Here is a 24,926-nt window from a genome sequence, read left to right on the forward strand (position 1 = left end):
TTGCTGCTTCTCTGAACTTTTAAAAACTAGTACTGTATGTATGCTCCTGCACTGCACCAGCAGACTGCAGACATTTTGTTTTAAATTTCATTTTTATGTACATTTAGTTATTATTAATTAAATTTATATCCCACCCTTCCTCCCAAAGGGAGCCCAGGGTAGCAAACAAATGATAAGCACTAATAACACCTTAAAAACATCTTTAAAACTTTGTGAAATGTCATTGTTGGTTTTAAAGTTACCCCTCTGTTGTTCGGTATGTGATATTATATTATAGAATGGTAATGAGTATGAGATACTGAAGGAAAACATTGTGAACAGTATCATTGTTTTTCAGAGTTTCCCCCACCTTTTTATTCTACAGCAGGCACATGTAGTCACCCACCCAAATTAAACCAAAGCTGTCCCTGGCCACATCCACACCAGGCCTTTAGTTCACTTTAGAAAATCATGGCTTCCCCAAATAAAACTTGGAAGTGTAGTTTGTGAAAGGTGCTGAGAGTTGATAGGAGATGCCCTGTTCCCCTTACAGAGCTACAATCCCCCAAAGAGGGGCTGCTGGTTAAACCACTCTGGTCACCTGGAGCTCTATCAGGGGAATAGGAGTCTCCTAACAACTCTCAGCACCTTTCACAAACTGCACTTCCCAGGATTCTTTGGGGGACGCCATGACTGCCTAAACTGAAATAAAGGTCTGGCGTGGATGTGGCCGCCTGATTAACCACATGAAAGCTGTGAGTCTGGCTTTTAGAACACTGACAGTTGGTTCTTACTGAGCATGGCTGACATTATAATCGACTTCAATGTTAAATTTCTTCAATTAATTAAAAATCAGCCGTGCATTATTTTTAACTTTTAAACTGCAGAAGATGAAGGTCAGAGTATGGGGCAAGGTCAGTAATATGATTACAGGTACTCTGTGAACATGGCTGATTTTTAATTAATTTCAACATATTATGAGACTACTGACAGAAAAGAGTCCAAAAGGGGTCTGGATTTTTTTCTCTTGTTTTATACTTTGAACTCTCAATTCCCTCTGAGTGTTTTGTATATCACCATGAAAACCTAGAGGGTTGTTAAGCAAGCAAGTTTCTGAGTTCAGGACTATAGATTTTGTTTTGAAATGTGCTTATGGGAAGCAGCAGAATGGCATGGGGGTATTTTCAATTTAACATTACAGAATGCAAAAAATCCATATTGGTTATAGTACTGTATTATTATTATTATTGAGAGCCAGTGTGGCATAATGGTTAGAATGTTGGACTACGACCTGGGAGACCAGGGTTCAAATCCTCACACAGCCATGAAGTTCACTGGGTGACCTTGGGCCAGTCACTGCATCTCAGCCTCAGAGGAAGGCAATGGTAAACCCCCTCTGAATACCGCTTACCATGAAAACCCTATTCATAGGGTCGCCATAAGTCAGAATCGACTTGAAGACAGTCCATTATTATTATTATTATTATTAGCCTTGCCCAGTTTTGTTTCTTTCTGTTGATCCAGGCAGAGAGCAGGGGGAATGCATACTTACTCTTCAACTGGCCCCTATAGCTGTGCCTTTATTTCCTTGCTGTTAAAAGCTGCAGATCAAGCCCCAATTCAAGACATAGCAGCATAGGTTGGTTAAAGCAGTTGGCAACCTTCCACTCAGCAGGCAGAATTGAGCTTTCAGCAATTTGTCATAGTGAAAGGGAAGGGCTGATCAAGTGAGCCTTTGTGAGAGAATTGGAGATGTTGAAAGTACACAACAGCATGGTTATTTTTATCCTTGGTGGATAATACGCCACTGAGGTTCAGTTCTGGCTAGCACTGTTCAGTACACCAATGTTATTAAGATGACCTGAAATATTCCTTGATGCCACTTAGTTTTGAAGATAGATTTCAATCCCAACTCCAGTTGTACCCCTGACAAGCAAGAGGCTGGCTAGATAAGTGTATGTGCATGCGAGAGAGAAAGATATGAGGAAATTATGTAGTTTACATTACTGAGCAGAATGGGGCTATTGCCACTAATGGCACAACTGAGGCTGAAGCAGGGTCACTGCCCTCTGGGTTACACACCAAGACAAGGCGTGGTAACGATAACAGAAATACCACTGTGATAGACAGCTTTATCCTCCCCTTTGCAGAATGCTGTGATTTTACAGTGATCAATAAGGAAAATAGCAAAATGGTGATATCATTGACACTTTCAGTCACACCCACATTCACACACCACATCATCCTCCCCCTCCACCACTGTCTTTATCTTATCTTTCAAGTACTGTAGAAGCAAGGGTACACAGTGAGTTTTCCCCTACAGTCACTGTGCAGGACTACTGTAGGACAGTGCCCGCAAGTATTCAATTTTATATTGCCAGTGTGCACTCTCTCCTTATTTTTTGCCCTTCATTAGTCAAAACAAAACAAAACACAGCAGTGTGCTCCTTAGTAACTCCCATTGAATTAACTCCTAGTAAGCCGTGCTTAGTATTATAGTTATAATTATAGTTGGGTTGAACCTTCTGCTGCTAGGGTTTAACAGCCTGCTGCCCTTGGTGTGGTGCTTCCAAATCAGAGTTCTATTGCTCAGTAATACTGTAATATGCTCTCTGTGGGGCTACAATACAAGGCTATTCAGAAGTTGCATTGGGTTCAGAATGCAACAGACAGAGTGATTTCAAGTTGTAATTGCAGGGTCTACATAACTTATGTTCAGTCTTCAATAGTTACCTATTTGATTCCAAGCTAAGTTCAATGCGCTGCTGCTTATCTTTCAAGACCTTTATAGGTGCACATTGTTGCACCTCTCATTTTTTAAAGCTCCCAGGAAAGTAGACAGAGAAGGGGTGGGAACCATAGACCCAGTGGCCAAATCTGGCCCTCTAGACCTGTCTTTCTTGCCCTTGAGGCTTTCTCCAGACCATACTCCCTCCCAGGCCACATCCTTCACTGGCCCTGCTTAACATTCTCTTTGAGTTTGTTGCCGGCCTGGAATGTACCCTTGAACTCTGATAATGCCTCTTGGCTGTGTGGATGGAGGATAGACGGGGGGGGGGGGGTTGCAGAAACTAACTCACTGTAAAAAAGTAAAATTTACATGAATTTCTTTGCCTGCTTTTGCCTCTGGCCCTGCCCACACCTGGCATGTGGCCTCCAGAAAGTTGCCCAGAAAGGAATGTATCCCTAGGGCTGAAAAAGGTTTTCAACCCTGGGATTTGTTGTTGTTATGTGCCTTCAAGTCGATTACAACTTATGGCGACCCTATGAATCAGTGACCTCCAACAGCATCTGTTGTGAACCACCCTGTTCAGCTCTTGTAAGTTCAGGTCTGTGGCTTCATCTATGGAATCAATCCATCTCTTGTTTGGCCTTCCTCTTTTTCTACTCCCTGCTGTTTTTCCCAGCATTATTATCTTTTCTAGTGAATCATGTCTTCTAATTATGTGTCCAAAGTATGATAACCTCAGTTTCATCATTTTAGCTTCTAGTAATAGTTCTGGTTTAATTTGTTCTAACACCCAATTATTTGTCTTTCACAGTCTATGGTATGCGCAAAGCTCTCCTCTAACACCACATTTCAGATGAGTTGATTTTTCTCTTATCTGCTTTTTTCACTGTCCAACTTTCACATCCATACATAGAGATCAGGAATACCATGGTCTGAATGATCCTGACTTTAGTGTTCAGTGATATATATTTGCATTTGAGGACCTTTTCTAGTTCTCTCATAGCTGCCCTCCCCAGTCCTAGCCTTCTTCTCATTTCTTGACTATTGTCTCCATTTTGGTTAATGACTGTGCTGAGGTATTGATAATGCTTGACAAGTTCAATGTCCTCGTTGTCAACTTTAAAGTTACATACCTCTTCTGTTGTCATTACTTTAGTCTTCTTGACATTCAGCTGTAGTCCTGCTTTTGTACTTTCCTCTTTAACTTCCATCAGCATTTGTTTCAAATCATTACTGGCTTCTGCTAGTAGTATGGTATTGTCTGCATATCTTAAATTATTGCTATTTCTCCCTCTAATTTTCACACCTCCTTCATCTTGGTACAATCCCGCTTTCCATAGGGTATGTTTTGTATGTAGAATAAACAAATAGAGTGATAATATACACCCCTGTCTCACACCCTTCCCGACGGGGAACCATTTGGTTTCTCCATATTCTGTCCTTACAGTAGCCTCTTCTCCAGAATATACGTTGTGCATCAGGACAATCAAATGCTGTGGCACCTGCATTTCTTTTAAAGCATTCCATAGTTTTTCATGATCTACACAATCAAATGCTTTGCTGTAATCTATACAGCACAGAATGATTTCCTTCTGAAATTCCTTGATCTGTTCCATTATCCAGTGTATGTTTGAGATATGATCTCTGGTGCCTCTTCCCTTTCTAAATCCAGCTTGGACATCTGGCATTTCTCGCTCCATATATGGTAAGAGCCTTTGTTGTAGACTCTTGAGCATTACTTTACTTGCATGGGATATTAAGGCAATGGTTCAATAATTACTGCATTCCCTGGGATCCCCTTTCTTTGGAATTGGGATGTATATTGAATGCTTCTAGTCTGTGGGCCATTGTTTAGTTTTCCATATTTCTTGACAAATTTTTGTCAAAATTTGGACAGATCCAGTCTTAGTAACTTATAGCAACTCTATTGGTATGCCATCTGTTCCTGGTGATTTGTTTCTTCCAAGTATTTTAAGAGCAGCTTTCACCTCACATTCTAAAATTTCTGGTTCTTCATCATATGGTTCCTCCATGAATGAATCTGTCACCCTTGCATTTCTTTTATAGAGTTCTTCAGTGTTTTGCTTCCATCTTCCTTTTATTTCATCTCGGTCAGTCAGTGTGTTCCCCTGTTGATTATTCAACATCCCTACTCTTGATTTAAATTTCCCTTTCATTTCTCTAATCTTTTGGAACAGGGCTCTTGTTCTACCCTTTTTGTTGTCATCTTCTATTTCTATACAGTAGCTATTGTAATAGTTCTCTTTGTCCCTACGTACTAGTCCCTGTATTGTTGCATTTAGGGTTCTGACCGTGTTTCTGTCTCCTTTTGCTTTTGCTTTCCTTCTCTCTTTAACCATTTTGAGAGTTTCATCAGTCATCCATTGAGATCTTTCTCTCTTTTTAACTAGAGGTATTGTCTTTTTGCATACTTCCCTGATAATGTCTCTGACTTCAATCCATAGTTCTTCTGGTTCTCTATCAACTAAGTTTAAAGCCTCAAATCTGTTCCTTATTTGATTTTTATATTCTTCTGGGATGTTACTTAAATTGTATTTTGGCAGTATGATTGCTTTGTTTTGATATTACCAGTTCATGATCTGTACCGCAGTCTGCTCCTGGTCTTGTTTTTGCAGAAAGTATGCAACGTCTCCATCTTCTGCTACCAATTATAGAATCAATTTGATTCCTATATTGACCATATGGTGATGTCCACATGTACAGTTGTCTTTTTCATTGCTCAAAAAATGCATTTGCAAGAAACAAATTATTGGCTTCACAGAATTCAATAAGTCTTTTTTCCTGCTTCATTTCTATCTCCTAAGCCCCATTTCCCCACAATTTCTAGTTCTTTTCTGTTCCCTACTTTTGCATTCTAGTCCCCCATAATTATGAGCACATCTTGTTTTGGTGTGTGATCAATTTCCTCCTGTACTTCTGCGTAAAATCTCTCCAATTCCTCTTCTTCTGCATTTGCCGTTGGAGCGTAGACTTGGATGATGGTTACGTAAATGGATTTTCTGTTTAATCTCATTGATATAACTCACTCAGACCTTGCGTTATAGTGCCTAATTGCTTTTGCGACATCACTTCTCAACATTAAAGCATCCCCATTTCTTCTTTCTTTCTCATTTCCTGCATAAAATATTTTGTAGTTGCCTGATTGAGGATGCATACCTTAACATGGTGAGGGGGCTTGATAGTGTTGAAGAAGCTGAGAGCAATGCTGTCAAGTGTCTAGACCAAGAGCTAGACTCCTAGCAGGGACACCCAAAGCAGGGACACCAAGCCGAGACCAGATTAAGATGCATCCAAACTCAGAGGAAGGCAATGGTAAACCACCTCTGAATATCTCTTACCACAAAAACCCTATGAACAGAGTATCCAAAATGCAACACAAGATAGTGCTGGAAGATGAGACCCCCAGTTCAGAAGGCTCTCACCGAGCTACTGGGGAAAAACAAAGGACAAGTACGAGTAGCACTGTGACTAATGACACAGCTGGGTCAAAGCCAAAAGGAAGCCCAGAGACTGATGCGCACAGATGCGAAAGGAGAGTCCAGAGTTCTACAACGCACACAACAAGAACATGGAATGTGAGAAGCATGAACCAGGGAAAGTTAGAAATTGTCAAGCAAGAAATAGAACCCTGGGATATACAGTCTAAATCGTTCCCCATGTATCTGAGTGAAAAGCTATTTGAACAAAATAGCTTATCACCAAGGAATGCTTTCCACATAATCACAAATCTCAAAAATAAAAAGTTTGTAGCAACGTGGAGAAGATCTCCCAACATTCAAATCAAGCTGCTGCTAATGGACATTAGTTTGTCACATGGAGACAGTTTTGCAAGAGCAATTTAACAGTGTGTCCTTCATTGGGGATACATTTCATGTGCAGTAGCACTAAGACCCATAAGTGCCACCCTGAGCCCCTGCTGGGAGGAAGGGTGGGATATAAATCAAATAATAAATAAATAATTCTCAAACCAGTGGAATGAGCCCAGATTTATACCAGTTTACATAAACCCAGAATCTAGAATACCACTGATTTAAGAATATAACATAAAAATATAAGAAAAGTCCTGCTGGATCAGATCAAAGGCCTGTTTAGTTCAGCATGCTGTTTTCAAAGTGGCCATCTAGATCCCCGTGGGAAGCCCATAAGCTGGACATGAGTGTAACAGCACTGTCCCAACCTGTAATTCCCAACAAGTGGTATACAGAGGCAAACTATCTAACAATGGAGGCAGAATATAACCATCATGGCTAGTATCCATTGATAGCCTTATTCTCCATGAAATTGTCTAATCCTCTTTAAAAGCCATCCAATGGTGGCCATCACTACATCTCATGGGAGCAAATTCCATAGTTTATGTCTTAGATGAAGAAGCACTATTTTTGTCAGTCCTGCATCTTCCAGCAGTCACTGTAGTTAGATTGCCCTGGATTCTAATATTATGCGGGGAGGGGGGAAGAGACTTTTCTCGATATTCTTCACACCATGCATAATCTTAAACACCTCTGTCATGTCCCCGCTTACTCTGGTCTTTTCTAAACTAAAAGACCCAATTGTTATAACCTTTCCTCATAGAAGAGTTGTTTCAGGTCCTTTATCAGTTTGCTTGCCGCTTTCTGAACCTTTTCCAGGTCTACAATATCCTTTTTGAGATGAGGTGACCAGAACTGCACCCAGTATTCCCAGTGTGGTTGCACCATTGATTTGTACAATAGGAGTTTTTACCCCAAATGTGCTTCATTTTACACTTGTTTACATGGAATTGCATTTATAATTTTAGTGCCTATTCACCCATTTTGGAGAGATCACAATCCCTTTTTTTTTAATCTGTTTTTGTTCACCTTGTTTGATCACCCAGTTTGGAGAGATCACAATCCCTTTTTGTTTAAACCACCCTGAACAATTTCGTGTCATCAGCAAACTTGGCTACCATATTACTCATCCCTAACTCTAGATCATTTATGAACAAATTAAAAAACCACAGAGGTCCCAATACTGATCCTTGGGGGACTCCACTTTCTATATTCCTCCACTGGGAGAACTGTCCATCTATTCCTCTTATCCCATGGCTGCTAAAGATACTCAGAAGTCTTTGGTGAAGAACCTTATCAAAAGCTTTTTGAAAGTCTAAGTGCACAGTGTCGACTGGATCACCTCTAGATGCCTGTTGACGCTTTCATTAGTTGAAATGAGCTCACAGTCAAACCCACTGGAATTAATTGGCATTTTTATATTGGTATAACAGAGTTGAGACTGGAACACCTATTTTAACAAGTGGAGTTTCGATTTGGCTGCTTTCTCAGATATTTTAGCTTTATGCCCACCATGATAGATACACACTTTACAGTTCTCTCTGTCATACACAGGCACCAGTATGCACATGTGCACATTTCCACCCTTCACCCTTGTACTGTCTCTCATACAGTGCCTTGCAAAAGTAATCAGACCCCTGGCCAATGCCCTCATGTTACTGAATTACAAATAGTACATTGTAATTTCATTCTGTATTATATCTTATTTTGAAACACAAACTCAAAATCAATTATTGTAAGGTGACATTGGTTTTATGTTGGAAAATATTTGTAAGAAACATAAAAAACTGAAGCATATTGCTTGCATAAGTATTCAACCCCCACATTAATATTTGGTAGAGCCACCTTTCGCTGCAATAACAGCTTTAAGTTTTTTGGGGTAGGTATGTACCAGCTTTGGACACAGTGTCAGAGGGATTTTGGTCCATTCTTCTTGGCAGATTCGCTCCAGGTCATTCAGGTTGGTTGGACATTGCTTGTGGACTGCAATTTTCAAAGAGAGCCACAGATTCTCAGTAGGATTCAGATCAGGACTTTGACTGGGCCACTGTAGGACATTGAGCTTGTTGTTCTCGAGCCACTCCAATGTTGCTTTGGCCTTGTGCTTGGGATCATTGTCTTGCTGAAAAGTGAATTTCCTCCCAAGCTTCAGTTTTTTAGTGGACTGAAGCAGGTTCTCTTGTAGTATTTCCCTGCATTTTGCTCCATCCATTCTTCCTTCAATTTTAACAAGATGTCCAGTCCCTGCTGATGAGAAGCATCCCCACAGCATGATGCTGCCACCACCATACTTCACTGTAGGGATGGTATGTCTTAAGGTATGGGCAGTGTTAGGTTTGTGCCACACATAGCTCTTTGAGCTTTGGCCAAAAAGCTCTGTCTTGGTCTCATCTGACCACAAAACCTTTTCCCACATCACAGCTGGGGCACTCTCATGCTTTCTGGCAAACTCCAGGCATGCTTTCGGATGGTACTTTTTGAGTAACAGCTCTTTTCTTGCCACCCTCCCATATAGGCCAGTGTTCTGCAGAGCTCTTGATATGGTTGACTGGTGCACCATTAGTCCACTCCCAGCCACTGAACTCTGTAGCTCAATGTGATTGTTGGCCTCTCTGTGGCTTCTCTCACAAGTCTCCTTCTTGTTCAAGCACTGAGTTTTGAGAGACGGCCTTTTCTTAGCAGTGCCTGGGTGGTATGATGCAGCTTCAACTTCCTGATTATTGATCCAGCTGTGCTCACTGGGATATCCAAACACGTGGATATTATTTTGTACCCTTTTCCTAATCTATGCATTTGTCTTACATTATCTCTCACTTCTGTAGAATGCTCTTTGGTCTTCATTTTCCTTCAGATCCACAGCCTGACCAATGATCCTTCAACAGTGGGGGTTTTATCCTGACAATGTGACAGTAACTTTAATGGTTCACAGGTGGAGGCCAATGGTAAGGTAACTGTGTCCTCAATAGGGCAATTTCTTTCATCTGTTAAAACTGGGAGCTTCCACAGGACAGGGGTTGAATATAACAAGCAACATGTTTCAGTTTTTTATGTTTCTTACAAACATTTCTCAACATAAAACCAATGTCACCTTACAATAATTGATTTTGAGTTTCAGTGTTTCAAAATAAAATACCATACCAAACAAAATTGCAATGTACCATTTGTAATTCAGTAATATGAGAGCATTGGTCAGGGGTCTGATTACTTTTGCAAGGAACTGTATATACACTGGTTTTTATATGCACATTTACACATGTCCTATGTCAATATATGCATGCCACCTTACATACAACAGTATCACATGTCCTACATATCCTACATTGCACTGGAACTCTAGTATTGTCCTTTCTTTCTTCCCCAATCTTGCTAGTTGCCAACTGTTTCACTCTGAAATGTGTAAAGCAAAGGAAGCCCATTCTGACTTGATTTGTATATCAAATGAGGACTTCTTGGGGGGACGGCAGGATAGTCACATTCCTGCTTTCCAACAGAACGATCTGAGCCTACACCAGATAATTGATATCAGTCTAATCTGCCAGGGTGTGGACTGCTAAGAGATGCCATTTGTATGCAGGTTTTCCCTACCCTATCAAGGTGTGTGTGTGTATGTATGTATGTGTGTGTCCTTCCCTCCCTGTAGAAACCACACTGGGTTTGGTTGGGCTGTAGCCCCTGCTATTGGTTCTAGGCCATCATGTGCCAAGCCTGGCCGAGGCTTTGGGATGCTCTGTGCTTGCATTAAATCGATCCACTGCTGCACATTAGAGCTCAACCTGCCAGTGAATCAGACCTTTTCTTTTTTTTCTTCTTCATTTTCTCTCCCTGCCTGCCTGCCTCCTGCCTGCCTGCCTCCCTCCCTAACACCAGTCTTATTTTAGCTTACCCAAGAGGAGGAGGAAGAAGAAGAGGAGGAGGAAGAGGAGGAGGAATACAAGGCAGGAAAAAATACTAGACATTGCAGCAACCAGGAAACCCTTATGAGTAGATGGTGGATGGCAACTGCTTCTCTTGTCTCATTCATTTTTGGATTTTACAGGATTTTTTTGCTGCATTCAACTCCAAGCTGAGGCAAAACTGACACACACTCTCTTTTTCTGTCTCTCTGTCTCTCACACACACTCATACACGCAATCACACTGGGAAAAAGGCAGAAAGAGACCGCTGGATAGCAAGAGGGGAAACATCCTACAGCTTCAGAAGCTTAGAGAGAGCACAAACCTTTTCCTCTTCTGATCTTGGACAGTGGTGAAGACAACAAGATGAAGCTCCAGCGAAAACAAACCTTGGGAGGGGGAATATTCTTTTGATATTAGGGTGTCTTTTGAGAGGGGTTATTTTTCTGCTTTTTAAAATTCTCATTTTTTTCCTCACCAATGCAGTACTTTATTTCTTCATTTCTGATATGGGAGGGCATGTACTGATTTCATAAGTCTTACAGGAAAAAAATATTTGTATGGTGTTTTTTTCTTGTGTGCAAACATTTTCCAAGCTGCCCAGCAGAGAGGAAGCTTGCATTTCACCCATCAAATTGCATTGCAAATATCTAGACGGAGAGCCTAATTTTGATGGAATCTTTTGATTTTTTATTTTTATTTCAATTTCCTTTCCGTCTGGGTTTGAGAAGAGAGGCAGGAGTGAAGAATTGGTGCATTCGATTTCTTTGATTGCATTTTTTTCCTCCCTCAGTGGGGAGGAGGTGCTGCTGTCGCTACATTTAATTGTCATTTCCCCCCTCCTCCTCCGAGTGGCAATGCATTTTTTTTTTAAACTGAAATATTTTTAACTGATGGTGCATTGATTCTTTCTTATTGTAATTAATTTTAGGGGCAGTTTGGTGCATTGTTTCCCTCACCCAATTGCAACCCACAATTTTGGGGGGATTTTTCTTCTTTTCTGGGTGTGGCTCCTTCCCCCCCCAACTGCAACCTTTTCGGCAGAGGGTGGGGGATTTGTACATCGCTTCCACCCTGCAACGGGGTGGGTGGGGTGAGAGTGACAATGTCCAGGATCTCTGCTGCTTTCCCCGACCGTGCTCCAGCCTGAGTGCCCCCTCCCTCTGCTGCAAGCTTCCCTAGCAGCATCCTACAGCAGCCGATGGGATGTGATGAGCTTCTTCTCTCCGGCAGCATCCTCAGCGGCATAACCCCCGGCCCTTTGCTCTTTACAGGATGGCTCGGTTTGGAGACGAGGTGCCCGCCCGCTATGGGGCAGGAGGTTCAGGGGGCGCTGGCTCTGGAGCAGCAGGCGGCGGAGGTGGCCGGGTTGCTGGGGGCGTCCGGCAAGGTGGTCCCCCAGGGGCCCAGAGGATATACAAACAGTCAATGGCCCAGCGAGCCCGTACCATGGCACTCTACAACCCCATTCCTGTCCGACAGAACTGCCTGACTGTCAACCGCTCCCTCTTCCTCTTCAGTGAGGACAACGTGGTGAGGAAATACGCCAAAAAGATCACCGAATGGCCATATCCTTTCTGTGGGGGCTTCTAGTACCAACATCTAGGCCGCAGTAACATCTCAAACTTGAGAAAAGAGCAATGCCGAAGCCTATGTCCCAGTTTGGCTCCTGCATGTCTGGTCCACCCTATGCATGAAGCCCCACTGCACATCCCCCACCCCAGGCTTTCCTGCTCGATGACTGCATATCCATACCATTCATGTACCACATCTGTATCGTTTCTGCATGTGTTCCTCATTCTAGTGATCTTGTCTCCACCGAGAGACCTTTATCTTCAACCCAGATTCATCAAACCACAACTTAGACACATGTATGCAGTCCCTGATACTGACAACTCTGTCACTGTATGCATCCCTGCTCTGATCCATGTAGTTGAAATGCTTAATTGATGTATTCCTTTTTTTCCCCCACATGTCTCTCTGCTCGTTTTAAGTTGTACAGTATATTGCTTTATGGATCTCTCTCTCCCTCTCTCCCTACATGCAAGCTTCCCCTATGCAGGGGTGAGCAGCCTCTTGCTAAGCCAAGCATCTGCCATTTTCTTTATTTTCTTTCCCCCACCCCACACTTTACCTGTTATTGAGCGGCCTCTTTCAAGCCAGCTGCCTTTCATCTATGCAAAGAGTGGGGAGTGGGGGAGAAAACAGATAGCATCAGTTTTCATTTCCTCTAGCTCAGGTTTTTGGATACTGCATTTGTTAGTCATGCCTTCATTTCCCGTTCTCTAGACAGAGGAGCATATAGGGCCAGGATTTTCTTGTAAGTTCTGGGCAGTCAGCAATCAGCTTCATTCCCAAAGGTGGAATGGGAATGGGGCTCCAAAGCACTGTGTCTAGTTAGTTGTGCAGAAAATGAGGGCCCTTATTAACAGGGAACTGTCAGGGAGTGTTGAGTCAGGAACCAGCCTCATTCTAGTCTCTAGAAAAGGCACATGGTGAGCAAAGACCAGTCTAATAGAAGCCCCATGAGCCAAGTGTAGCTCACAGTGAGGCAGAAATCAACAGAAAGGGTGGATGTGAAACTGAATGATAAGCATGCCCCACTTAGTAAGTTAGCATTGGTGTCCCTGCTTCCCAGTTCTGAAGTCCAGCATGAGGATACAGGGCCCCTCTTTATTCCTTCATAGGCCTGTTATCCAGGATCAGATGAGTGTAAGAATTCAAAGTCCCAGATGTGTCCAGAGAGCATAGGCAGTATTTTGGGAGCAGCATAGGGTGGAGACAGATATGGGAGGCATGCTGGGTTCAGCTGCCTCTGGTGGGCCTTATATATGGGGGGTTTCTCAGGTCTTCTGATTTCCTCTGATGGTGGAGAAAAATGCAAGATTCGCAGCCGCTGCATCCATCACATCAACTTGGTATGTAAAGATCTTGCTTTCTGTTGTGTTCCCTTTGTGTCTTGAAAGGAAAACATGCTGATGGGTCTTCAGGTTTTCATGGAGTTCCTATTCCTTCCTTAGTAAGAAAAGTACTGTGTCTGCTAAGAGTCAGAATATGTGAATAACATATCTTGTGCCTAGAGATGTAAAGGTTATTTTGGAGTGTGCTAAAAATCCTCACACTCAAGGGCAGGTGGATGAAATATGACTGTATTTAGAGCAGGTATGCTTAGGGTGTGTAGAGAACATCTTTTTAAATAGTAGCTGTGATGTCCACAGCTAGTTTATGTGTGTTTGTGCAATTTTGCTGTCAGTGTCTGAGAGGGAATATGCAGTTTTGTTTATGGGAAAGTGAAGATAGAGCAAATTTATTGAAATCAAGTTAATCAGGTTCTGTTGCTGGTTCCTTTTTTATCATGCAGAAGAGAATTGCACACATTTTTGGTAAAACATTGAAAGTGGTCTAGCTCGCCACTGAAAGATGGAGTACTGAGCATATGCACTGCAGATCTTTGATGTTAGTAAAAGTGGGTACTGAAGAAAACTGTAGGGTAGGTGGCTAGAGACAGATGGGTGATGGACAGATGAAAAGACAATCTGCTAAATGCCTTTCCATGTACTGTAATTGTTTATAGATCCTGAGAATGCATTGAAGAATCAAGTTATTCATGCTTTATTTATTGTTTTGCATGGATTTCCAATGCTCCTTTTGCTTTAGGGAGAGTAATGCAATAAAATGTGGGAGTTTAGTGGTGGTTAGAGCAGTTTAATTCTGTGGATGGAATGTTGCAGCACCCCCCAATCCAAATTGTAATCTCAGCTTAATCACAGTTTTATTGGATTACCTTGGGCAAATTGTATTCTTTCAGATTTTATTTTCTTTTAGAATTTCTACCTGTAAAATGAGAATAATAACAAATAAACAAAAAGCTCATAGGGTGAGATTGTTGTAAGGATAAATGAGACAAGGATTGCAGTATTCTTTGCACAATAGACAATGGCCACAGAGCCCTGTGGGCACATGGGGCTCCCATTGCCAGCTATGGTGGATAGAGCTGTATAGTCACACAGAGCTTTTCTACCTCACTACCATAGCCTTCAATGTGAGAGGCCTGCTTTTATACACAGGGCTGCCTCATTGGATCATAGCCATTATTAATGGAAATCACAGGCATCATCTGTATAAAAAACAATTGTTTCCAACATTCTCTCTCTTGGTTACACTTTTCCAAGTGTTCCATCATACTCTCCCAACATTCCATCACACTACATTAGTACTATAGACTATAGAGGGTAACAAAACTGAGTCACATCTGCCCCTCCAAAGAATGCAGTTTGTCTCTCCTTGACTGCCGGTCAAGAGGAGTTGCTTTTACAGCATTTTGATGTGATCTTTGGGGTAATGAAGATTGGTGCCTTGGGCTGCCGTGCCTCCCCCCCCCCAATCTCTTCTCAAAGTGAACATCCAGCAAAGCTAGTTGTTGATAGCCAGGCTCTAGCATGATTAGAAATGGACTGTGCAGGTGAAGGGGTGGATAGGGGTTGGCTCAGTATTGAATGACTTCCATTCGGTTAGTGGGACAAAATAAATAGGCCAGAACATGGGACACATAAGAAAGGGAGCCCATTTCTGTCTCCAGGCACTGGGATCTCTGGAGGTTTAGCCCTCAACCCTAATCGCTGCTATTCATTCCTATAGGGGAAAGTAAATTACTCATTTGTGTTTGCAGCAGGAGCGAAACATACTTATTTGGACATTTTGTAGCTCCTTGAGGAGGAGAGCAAATTATCATCACCTGCTACTGAAAACAGATCTAGCGGTGCAAGGGAAAAGGCATCATATTTTTGACACTCCCCTCACCCACCCCTGCAAAATCAGGACGTGGATTCAAAAGGAAGAAATGTGAATCATTTTAATATTTAAGTAATACATTTTGTATCCCACTTTTCAAAACAATCCTTAAATCACATTACATCAAAATAAAATGTAGTAACAATGAAAATGCACCAAAATATTTCAAATATAAAACACACCAGCATTAAAACATGCAAAAAAATTTTTAAACACTAGAAATCAATTTATAAATTGCCCTCCAGAATAAAAAGGTTTCCATTACCTGTCTAAAAACAGGAAGTCAGGGGTTGCCAGGTCTTCCCAGGCTTTTGTCCCTGCCCACTTCCTAAATGCGGCTTCTAGGTGGGGGTGGGGGAGAGTGTATCTTACTTAGGGCCTTGTCAAGTAAGCTTAACCCCAATGCTTGCCTCTGACTGTGGCAATGGCACCAGTGATGGATGATGGAGTGTGGATAGAGAAGCATAGGAATGGGCAAAATAAATGTAAATGGGGAAAGGACTGGAAACCTCTATTCTTTCCCACCTTGCATTTGATTGGACTTTAGCTAATTACTAATAATAGATATGTGGATTCACGAGGTTTTTTTAAAAAAAGAAATATAAATATTGTTGCAGAAGTGGGGAAGGCTGGTAAGTACCCCAAAGACATTTCTAGAACTAGGCAAGGTTGTCATATTTGTGTGAGATAGCTAGCACCCTATTTAAGATTTCTGCACATTTTGTATATGGTCTGCAGTTCCCTCTGAGAACCTTCCCAAGTCTAGAAAACCACACCTGAATCTCCAGGTATAATTAATATTAAATCTGGTGGAAATGAAAGCAGGTTTCTTTCTGCCATATAACTTAAGATCCTCTTACCTAACAGGAGGGCATGTATTGCCACATTTCTAGGGAAGGGGTAGTCTGGATGGAGCTCACATCCTCTCACCAGCCACCTGTGTCTTTTATGGAAATGTAGATCCTATCTTGTGAAAACTGGATGATCCAACCATTTCTTAGAGCAAGCTAGGGGTGCTTACAGAAAAGCTACAGAGAGCCAGAGCCATTCTAAGCCCTGGGAAGCTTTTCTTGGACCTTGACTAGACCTGGTAAAAGATGGAGAGTTCTATCCTAAGCTAACCAGAAAGGCAACATTGGATGTTCTTAAGAAAGAAGCTGTAAATGGGAAAATGGGAATGACTCATGTTTTTATTCCCCTGCTTCTAAAAAGAGATGTGTATATCTCTCATGGGAAGATACACATTGCTCCCCCCACCAGGGGAAAAATGTACATCTCTTTGTGTGTGTGATAAATGTATCCCACCCCTTTGTACAAAACCATGGACAGTGACGAAGAGGAAGTATAAGTCAGCCACACTTCCTCTAATACTGAATTTCTGGTAGGCCAATGTATTTAATGATCTTACTGCAGGGACCAGGGACAGGCTCAAAATAAAGCAGGTTTGGGGACACAATACACAAGAATGTTCCCCTCCTCTAGTCCCACTGAAATGAAATAAATCTGCACTGTTGTGCACATACCATTTAATTCACAGTGGCTTGCACAAAAGAACTTCTCAGCTGATTGTGCCCTATGACTGTTTTTGGAAAATTGTGCTAGACCTTTTTGCTGCTGTTATCACTTTTAATTTTTCCAAGAATGCATCTTATGTAACAGTGTTTGAATTAGATTGTGAGTGTATTACTGGGCTGGCATTAAATACACGCATGCAGTGGTTACAGTATATGTTGCGTGTATACTGTACAGACAGATGGACACAAAAACTGGCTGCTACTTGTTTAATTAATGGAACTGGCCTGTTGTGTTGTTTGCACACTATGGTTATAAAAAGCAATTCCTGTTGTGCGTGAGGTTAGATGGCATTTGCAAATATCAGTGTGCTTTCTGCACTGTGGCCCATGACCCCAATGCAATGGAATCCCACAAAACCAATGCAGTTTAAGGTTTCAGCTCCTCCAATAGTAATCTGTGTGTGATCATAAAGGAAAGAAGAGCTGACTGCCTTAAATCTGCAGGCATGGGGCTTCAACACTTTCCTTGCTGTTGCAGAAAGCACAGGGTAAGAAGGCATTGACTAGAGTTTTATCAGTTTCAGAGCAATGATGCTGAAGGTTGTCATGTCTCAGCACCTGGTGGTTCTTGGGAAGGTCTCAGAAGCAAGATACTGTTTTCTTCTCTGACATCAGTTACTGATCACTGACATTCTTGGCGATTAGTGGTTGGCTAGTTAATGGTTTCTCTTTATTCTTACAGAACATGCAACTTCATTGCTGCTTTATTGCTTGGTGCACTACCTTTGTTCATTTGATATAACAGAGACATATTGAACACTGTTTGTTCACAGGAACTTTCCTTTACTGCTGCAGCCCCTTCTGATCTCTTTTGTTGCAAATTCTTGGTTAATCTCATCACTTAATTCTGCCCTGCCTGCTCAGTCATGTTTTATTACCTAAAAAGAGGACAAAGAGACATTTCCCTTCAAATTAAGGCACAAATGGGGGCTCAAGAGAACATGGACTCTCTTTTAGCTATGCTGCTGAGTCCTTTGGGAAAGTTGCTCTTCCCTAGGCCTTAGTCCCCTTCCCAACTTCATACAGTAAGCCAGTGGCGTCACTAGGGTTGGTGTCACCCATGGTGTCACCCCCATGGACCTTCTCCCGTACCAGACCATACAGAATCCTTAGTAATGTTTTTTGTACTAATGTTACTCGTAAATTGTAATTCCTGTATATCACTAAATGTAATAGCACACACACACACACACACACAGATCCAGCTGTGGGATCGTCACACAAACAACCTAGAACATTTTTTCCCTTTCACAAGGACATGCAAAAGATTGAACCCAGGACCATCTGCATGCAAAGCACATGCTCAGCCTACCACTGAGATATAGGGTAGAAAAGCACTCACTGTTCTGCTGGCCTGGGGATAATTCTGAGGGCCAGTGGGAACCACAGATGTGATGGGAGGCAGGGAGAAGTGAGTGGGCAAAGAGTGCAGGTGCAATGCCGAGGTGCCGTCTCAGCAAAACTGACGCCAGTCCTAGTGGGTAAGCCCCATTCAACAGGGTGGGATTTACTTCTGAGTAAACATGCACAGGATTGCAAGGTGGGGGGAGCAGCAAATCCCCCCTCCTTCAACCCCAGCTTAGCCCTTCCCTACTTTAAAGTTGACAATGAGGACACTGAACTTGTCAAGGATTATCAATACCTTGGCACAGTCATTAACCAAAATGGAGACAATAGTCAAGAAATTAGGCTAGGACTGGGGAGGGCAGCTATTGGAAAACTCACATGCAAATATGTATCACTGAACACTAAAGTCAGGATCATTCAGACCATGGTATTCCCCATCTCTATGTATGGATGTGAAAGTTGAACAGTGAAAAAAATGGATAAGAGAAAAATCAGCTTATTTGAAATGTGGTGTTGGAGAACTTTGCGCATACCATCGACTGCGAAAAAGACAAATAATTGGGTGTTAGAACAAATTAAACCAGAACTATTACTAGAAGCTAAAATGATGAAACTGAGGTTATCATACTTTGGACACATAATGAGAAGACATGATTCACTGAAAAAGACAATAATGCTGGGAAAAACAGAAGGGAGTAGAAAAAGAGGAAGAACAAACAAGAGATGGATTGATTCCATAAAGGAAGCCGCAGACCTGAACTTACAAGATCTGAACAGGGCGGTTTACAACAGATGTTACTGGAGGTTGCTTATTCATAGGATTGCCATAAGTCATAATTGACTTGAAGGCACATAACAACAAAAACCTTGAAATGCAGGAAGCTGCTTTAGACTGAGGATCATTGGTTCATCTAGTTCAGTATTGTCTGCCCTGATTGGCAGCAGCTCTCCAAGATTTCAGGCAGGGGGGTCTTTCCCAGAAATGTCGGTGATCGAACCTGGGCCCTTCTGCATCCAAGGAGGTGCTCTTCTAATGAGCTTTGTTTCGTTCCCCAAATGGTGAGCCTCCATTCAAAAGAGCCACCACCTGTCCACTGCTGAAGTGTATCCAGGGGGTGGAAAGTGGTGAGCAGCCTCGATGTCAAAGCAGGGGCAGAGAAAGGGCGGGCCTTAGCCTTGTTGGAGGCAGGTGTTCGTGGAGGCCATTACTGACCCTGGGCTCACAGCCCCCCAAAAGTCTGGTGCCAGCCCTAGACCAACCCCTCTCATAACATCAGAGGAGCCTGGCTGCTGGGTCAAGCCAAGAGCCCAGCATCGTCCCTCAGTGGCCAGCCAGAGGCCCCACTGGGAAGCCTGAAAGCAGGCCTCGAGGGCAACAGCAACACTCACCCCCAAATGACATTCCCAGCAACTGGTATTCAGAGACATTTCCTGCCTCCGACAGCAGAGGGAGCAACAGAGCCATCGTGGCCAGCAGCCGTTGAGCCTCTAGAAACGTGTGCAACCCGCTTTGAAAGCCATCCAAGTTGGCGGGCATAGAATCATAGAATAGTAGAGTTGGAAGGGGCCTATAAGGCCATCAAGTCCAACCCTCTTTGGCATCCCAAAGTGCAGCCGCTGTTCCCACCCGCCCCATGCAAGGCTGCTTACTCTGCACCAGGACAGCCCCCCCCCCCAAAAATCTGGAGGTTGCAAGAAAACCAGGCAATGGAAACAATGGAGTTTGGGCTCTGTTTTGCATGACATTGGATTGGAGTTGATTGCACAGAGAAGCCCTCAGGTTCTTAAAAGGGGTGGAGCCTGGGAGTTTATTCCCCCCCTCCTCCATCCCCGCTTTCCCCACCTTCTTTGCGAAGGAAACTGACCAGGCCGGAACAGGGAGGTGCAACGACCAGAGACTCAGAAAAGCGGTGGAAGACATGCAGCCTTCTAGTCCTCATTCGGAGGCTGGAACTGGTTTCATTGCCATGATACCTCTTTCATCCCCCCTCCTTGTGTTTCTTTGAACCAGTACCCTTCTGCATTGCTGCTCTTGTTTGGGAACCAGAAGTGTTTCGGAGTCTAAGGACCACCCTACCCCTTTGGCCCATTAACCATTAGAGTTCCGTTGACCTTTTCCTCCACCGGAAGAGCCGCTCGCTCTCACATTCGTTACTCAATTTGAGAGCAAATCTAGCTCGAGGGAGTGCGAAGGAGCCAGCCTGTGAGGCGGCAGGACAGGCGCTGAGGGAAGAGGGCAGTCACCGCGCTCGCTCCTGATCTCTCTCTCTCTCTCCTCCTTAGCCGCTCCTGCCACTTCCCAGCAGCGGTGCCTAGGGCGGGGGTGGCGGCTCATGGTGTCACCCCCGTCTCGTGGTGTCACCCGGTGCAGCCCACACCCGCCACACCGCCCTAGTGACGCCCCTGCAGTAAGCAATGACTTTCCTTTGTAACTAATTACCTTGACTCATTTAGAAATTTCATATCTGTCACTTTCTGTGAGTCTTGCGGGTCACTCTTGGCTGGACTTCTTCATAGTACTGTAGTTCACATAATTAAAAGTTTGAATGACCACAGATCAGAATCTGAGAGTGCACATTAGATTGTTCTGGTCTTTTAAGCTACTGCAGAAGAAAAAGAGAATGGAATTGTCGTGAGGTAACTCAGTCCATAGACCATTTAGCGTCCATAAAACTTGTTTCTTTGGCTTGAGCCTCTGTGGTTTGCAATTAGTTGCCAGAAGATGTTAGTGTAGCCCAGTGAAAGGGCTTCCATAAACAATGGTGGCTAGACTGAACCTGTTAGACACCAAACTATTCAGAAGGAAGTTTGATTCCAACAGCCTTTTGGAACAGAACATATTGCTACTGATGGCTGTCATCAGAGGGATATTAGATTGGGGTTGAGGTGTGTGACAATTTCATACCAGCATCACAGTCATTTCACATTTATTGCAATGTTGCGTCTTTTACAGGGAGGCCTAGAGGCTTGGAGTGATGGACAGAGGCCTATGAGCTTGCTATTTCCCATACCTCAAGCTTTCTCTCAGTGAACTTTCAGAACTAAATTTCACTACTGGAAGCTGCTTTGGATGTTATCAAATGAACACTACAAAAGCACAATCACTTCCTCATTTGGCTGGTGGTACTTCTTGTAATGTTTAGGAGCTTGTGTACCTAGCCACAGTAAGAGATGTGAAAGTTCCCTTTTTAATTTTACAAGACGTATGGCCAGCCAAACGGCAGAAGAATATTCTAATATTCAGCTGATGCCAATTCTACAGTCATGTCTGAATCTCTCAGGCCTACTGAAAGGCCTGCAAAAGCAGAGTTCACACCCAAACCAATTTTTCAGGAGAAGATAAACAGGTGAAGCATGGGGGGGAGGGAAGGAAAAGTTACAGAAGTTCAAAGCTAGTCCCTTCAGATAGTCCTTGAGTTTGTCATTATTGGGCTTGGATCTTCCCAGCAATAAGCTGCAATATTTTGATGTTTGGAAAATTAAATTATTTCCTCAGCTATTGTACCTGTTGCCCTTGAAGTTCTATACTGTAGATGTATGAATGTTATGGGCACTTACTGGCTAATAATGCCCATGATTTCTTTGGTGACAGTCAGTGCATTGTTTTCTTTTCATGTTATATTGAAACAAAGGTTTCTTTAAAATTATTCACGGCACTTCCATCTTTCAAAGTCATCCTATATCTGAGGCTGCCTCCTCTGAACATCTTGGTTCTGTGTCCCTATGAGGAGGATTTCTCTATAAAATGACAGATTTTGAATCCAGTTGTTTACTGTTGGTCATACAGCATTTCATTGCGAGCAATCACCAAATTTATTGTGTAGCCAAATAGTCATTACACAGATCAACTAAATAACAGATGTCTGTCTGTCTCTCTCACTCTATGATTCTGTCCCCCAGTCTGCATATTTGAACTTTAAAACACTGGATGTCAGCTGACATTTTATCCCCTATTTTGTGAGATTTTCCTATAGTTTTGAATCTGCCATATACCTTTTTAACTTAGGTGGTTTTAAAAGGGGATTAGACAAATCCATGGAGAACAAGGCTATCAGTTACTAATAGTATGTCTCTGAATGCCAATCACTAGTGGGAGACAGTGGCAGTGGGAGAGGACTGTTGCCCGTATGTCTTGCTTGTAGCCTTTCCATAGGCATCTGGTTGGCCACTATAAGACAGGATCCTGAACTAGACAGCCCTTTGGCCTGAACTGGCAGGGCTCTTATGTTCTTCATAATTTTGCTATACTGCCTTCCCCTTTTGGGGTCATCACAAAGCTCCTAAAACAGATCTCTGAGGCACTCCACTGTTTAATATTTTCCATTTTGAAAACTGAATGTTTTCCACTCAGTGAAAAGACTCTTCCATCCACTCTCTGAGCTCTTCATTTTCCTAAAATCAGATATGTTGTTCCATTGGTGGGCACATGGAACAGGGCCTTTTCAGCAGTCTGTCCCCCACCCTATCCCCATTATGGAATTTGATTCCAAATGAGATCAGGCAAGCCCCCTTTCTTGCTAACTTTAAATGAGACTTAAAGACCCATTTTTTCATAATGGCTTTTGTGAAACAATCTAGGTTATTGAGTGCTGTTCTTTAGAGCTAGATGGATTATTTAGTTGTAGGCTGGCTTGTATGTTCCTGGGATGGAACTGGATATTTTAATTGTTTTACGGTTGGATTTCATGGATTTATATTTGCACATTGTTATAAGCTGCTTTTAGAGGAAACTGCCTAAAAAGCTATCTAAAAGCCTTTTAAATAATAAATAAATACTATTCTGAGAAAGCTGTTTTGAAAATCCTTCTCCCCTTTACCAATGGTCATTCTGACTGGGGCTGAAGGGAAACGTAGTCAAAAACATCTGAAGGGCACCAGGTTGAGGAAGGCTGAACTAGATGACCCTTCTGCATATGTTTGTAGGCCTTGCTAAAGAGCTTCAATAGTTTCTTTTTACAGAAATTGTGCTGATGCTCCTTCAAAATTCCATATTTTTCAGTGAGTCTAATAATTCTGTTTCACACATTATTTACCAGCTTTCCTACTATTGAAGCAATACTTATCGAATCGTAGTGTTCAAGATTACCTCTATTGCCTTTTTTAAAAAAGCCTTTATATTAGCTCTTTTGTAGCCATATCTGAGACTGGTGCTAGTGGTATTTACATACCTGGATTAGTTCAGCATGATTGTATAAGATCCTTCAAAACTCTTGGATGATTGTCCCACAGCTTTCCATTTATCAATTTAAATTTCTCAGATATCAGTTTGTGACCCTTTTTTAATCTCTTCAGATTTATTATTCTTATCCATATGATACTTTCTAAAGATATGTCTGTTATGCAATTAAATTTTCTTCCATTTGATACAATGTTAATTTGATTTGACATTAAGATGGCATTAATCTGGTTATGTTTATAATCTGAATTGCATCCTGTGTTCACATGCATTTTCTGTGGAAACTAGTTTGTTCCTTGGAATGCCTGGCTATTATTTTCAGTTTCTACCCCCATTAACATCTGTCCCTCTCTTCCACTGAAAACTGGGAAACTGAAGCCCCTTCTATTTCATTATATTTACTTGTTGTGGTCTGGGAAGTACTGATCAAGCAAAAGGAAAAAGGACCCCTGGATCCTGGCAAGGTTTGCAATTGCATCTGTTTCTTTTTAATTAAAAAATGCTTTCCTAATAGTGCAAGGTGGATGTGAATACACACTATAAAGATAGCAGTGGATGTGCAGCAATTTCAGTAAACGTGTAGTGCCACCATGTTCTGAGTTAGTATATTCCCAGCCTACTCATAGGTTTCATTTATCTTCTCTTTCATGGCCTTTATGTTACTGATTGCTCCTCTTATACCTTGATGGTCTAATGACTCCACCACCAAATTCCTAGCTGACTTTCAGCTTCTGATGCAGGTACATTATAAAACCCCCACACCCTTATTGTTAGCATTTTTGTCTTCAGCGCCTCAAATTTCTTCTGGCGTGTCTTATTACAATTTTGCATTTAACTTGCCAGAGGTGATACTTATTAGCTATTCAGGGATTCAGACTGCAGGATCTCAGTAGCTCTTTCTGACTTCATTATAACCATATTATTACAAATGACTCCTTTAGGTTGTAATCCTATACACATTTGCCGGGGACTAAGTCCCATTGAATACAACTGAGGTTACTTCTGAGTAGATACATACAGGATTGCTTTGTCAGTTTGGCTGTGTTCTTATGTTGGTTATTCAGGAGCAAGCAATTTATTTATCTGCTCTATGAATACAGGTGTAAATGCTTCCCCTCATAAAAAGTGATGGATTGTATGAGCATGCATGAGGTTGTGTGCACTAAAAATCTTATTTTACCTCCTCCCCCCCCACTGCCTGCCCCATAGCAGTCAGCCCATGTACATCAGTAGTCCACTTAAATAATGTCATGCCTGCCATCATTTGGGAATGCTTGAAGGAGACATATGCCACTACTCCCACCTTCTACCACTGCTTCCATTGCCAATGACCCACATCAGTCACCCTGGCCGGTATGTTTTTAATATTACTGCATATGGACAATCTTTAAAATGACTGATGTATGCAAATATATATGATGGCTCTTGGACTCTATCATGGACATTAAGGTATGGCAGATTTTTTTTTAAATTGCAGTAATGTAATTTTAAAAAAGTGGCCAGAACTAGAAACACATTTGGGATAAAAGCAACAGTGGCAGGCTTAGGGGTAATGGCAATATTGGTAGACCCAAAGTAAAAGTGGGCACACGAGAGATGACCTTT

The 24,926-nt window shown here is 42.3% G+C and overlaps 1 protein-coding gene across 15 annotated transcripts in view; it reads left to right on the plus strand.

Moving 5' to 3' along the window:
- Window positions 1–24,926, plus strand: part of CACNA1A (calcium voltage-gated channel subunit alpha1 A) — a 360,598-nt gene that overhangs the window by 86,254 nt on the left and 249,418 nt on the right. Inside the window, exon 4 of one of the 15 annotated variants that reach the window (XM_061616688.1) lies at window positions 11,708–12,001. The exons of the other annotated variants lie outside the window; for them this stretch is intronic. Within the exon in view, the coding sequence (XP_061472672.1) occupies window positions 11,708–12,001 (294 nt within the window). The remainder of the gene's footprint in view (window positions 1–11,707; window positions 12,002–24,926) is intronic. 15 annotated transcript variants of the gene reach the window in all.

The sequence above is a fragment of the Rhineura floridana genome, chromosome 3 (assembly GCF_030035675.1).
Source record: "Rhineura floridana isolate rRhiFlo1 chromosome 3, rRhiFlo1.hap2, whole genome shotgun sequence".
In the NCBI taxonomy this organism is placed as follows: domain Eukaryota; kingdom Metazoa; phylum Chordata; class Lepidosauria; order Squamata; family Rhineuridae; genus Rhineura; species Rhineura floridana.